The sequence below is a fragment of the Capricornis sumatraensis genome, chromosome 1 (assembly GCF_032405125.1).
Source record: "Capricornis sumatraensis isolate serow.1 chromosome 1, serow.2, whole genome shotgun sequence".
Taxonomy (NCBI): Eukaryota; Metazoa; Chordata; class Mammalia; order Artiodactyla; family Bovidae; genus Capricornis; species Capricornis sumatraensis.
In genome coordinates, this window is record NC_091069.1 from 13,459,520 (window position 1) to 13,461,201 (window position 1,682).

The 1,682-nt window shown below is 44.0% G+C and overlaps 1 protein-coding gene across 1 annotated transcript; it reads left to right on the plus strand.

Annotated features, from left to right (window-relative positions):
* The first annotated feature begins 465 nt into the window (after nt 1–465).
* LOC138080177 (olfactory receptor 1L8-like) lies at nt 466–1,422 on the plus strand. Its single transcript, XM_068973137.1, has one exon. The coding sequence runs from the start codon at nt 478–480 to the stop codon at nt 1,420–1,422; it is 945 nt and encodes a 314-aa protein (XP_068829238.1). The 5' UTR covers nt 466–477.
* Nucleotides 1,423–1,682: the final 260 nt, after the last annotated feature.

Here is a 1,682-nt window from a genome sequence, read left to right on the forward strand (position 1 = left end):
ATCTAAAATACCCTCTACTCCCCAGTCACCTCCATCTTCTTGTATTTTATTAAAAAATGTATCCCTGCATGATATAATATGACCTACTCTGCTGATGACCTGTCTCCCAAACTACAAAATGAACAACTCAAAAGAAACATCTCTGTTTTATTGCTATGCTCCCAAGAAGGATGTAGGAATTTTCCAGAATAGGAATTAAGGAACTAGAATGAAAGAGGTTCACCTCGATATTTTTTAAAGTAAAACTCTTCTTCTGTCCCTCCAGCTTGCACTATAAGGCTCTTATCAAGCCCATGAATTTGGGAAGGAAGGACCACATCAAGAACAATAAGGGTAACATGTTTTCCCTGCAGAGTGGCTAATGGTGACCAAATAGAGGGAACAACGACCTGCTGGGTTCTCATGATTTGGGATACGGAATTGGAGCATGTGAGATAATAAAACTTCTTGTATATAACTATTAATAGACCCGAGTCAATGGAAAGACTCAACCAAACAAGCAGAGTCACTGAGTTCATCCTCCTGGGACTCTCCTCCCGGCCTGAGGACCAGAAGCCACTCTTCATCCTCTTCCTCATCATGTACCTGGTCACCATAACAGGGAACCTGCTCATCATCCTGGCCATCTGCTCTGACCCCCAACTGCACACCCCCATGTATTTCTTCTTGAGTGTCCTGTCTTTCACTGACATTTGCTTCACAACAACCATTGTCCCCAGGATGCTGGTGAACTTCCTGTCACATAAGACCATCTCCTATGCTGGGTGTCTGACCCAGATGTATTTTATATATGCCTTGGGCAACACTGACAGCTGCCTTCTGGCAGTCATGGCCTTTGACCGCTATGTGGCCATCTGTGATCCCTTCCACTATGTCACCACCATGAGTCACCGCCGCTGTGTCCTGCTGGTGGCCATCTCCTGCTCAATGCCTCACTTCCACTCACTCCTACACACACTTCTGCTGAATCAGCTCACCTTCTGTGACTCTAATATTATCCATAACTTTCTCTGTGACCTCAGCCCTCTGATAAAATTGTCCTGCTCCCCCACATTTGTCAATGAAATTGTGATATTGATAGAAGGATCTTTTATTTTAGTGACCCCTTTCTTATGCATTACTTTCTCTTATATACAAATCCTCATTGCAGTTCTTAAAATTCCCTCAGCTGCAGGAAAACGCAAAGCCTTCTCCACCTGTGGGTCTCACCTCACTGTGGTAACACTCTTTTATGGAAGCATCTTCTATGTCTATTTACAGCCTGTGTCCACCTACACAGTCAGGGACCACATGGCAACAATTGTCTACACAGTTCTGTCCTCCATGCTCAATCCTTTTATCTACAGCCTAAGAAACAAAGACCTGAAACAGGGTCTGAGGAAGCTGTTGGGTAGGAGGAAAGCCCAGGCAGCACCCTCTTGATGTACACACAAAGGAATCTTCCCCATCTGAATCTGGTTTCTACTGGCTCTTGGTGATCAAGCAAGCTCTTGGAGATTAGCACTTTTAACCCATGTAGGGCAAGGTATTGTGGGCATTTACATACTTTGCTGATGGCCTATTAATTGGCTATGCCTGTGATTAAATCATGATACTCCACCACACTATTTCTCCTCTTTTCTGCAAAGAGTCATCACATTGCATCTTTCAAATGCTGTTTTAACCTAATCCTTTTCCCACAC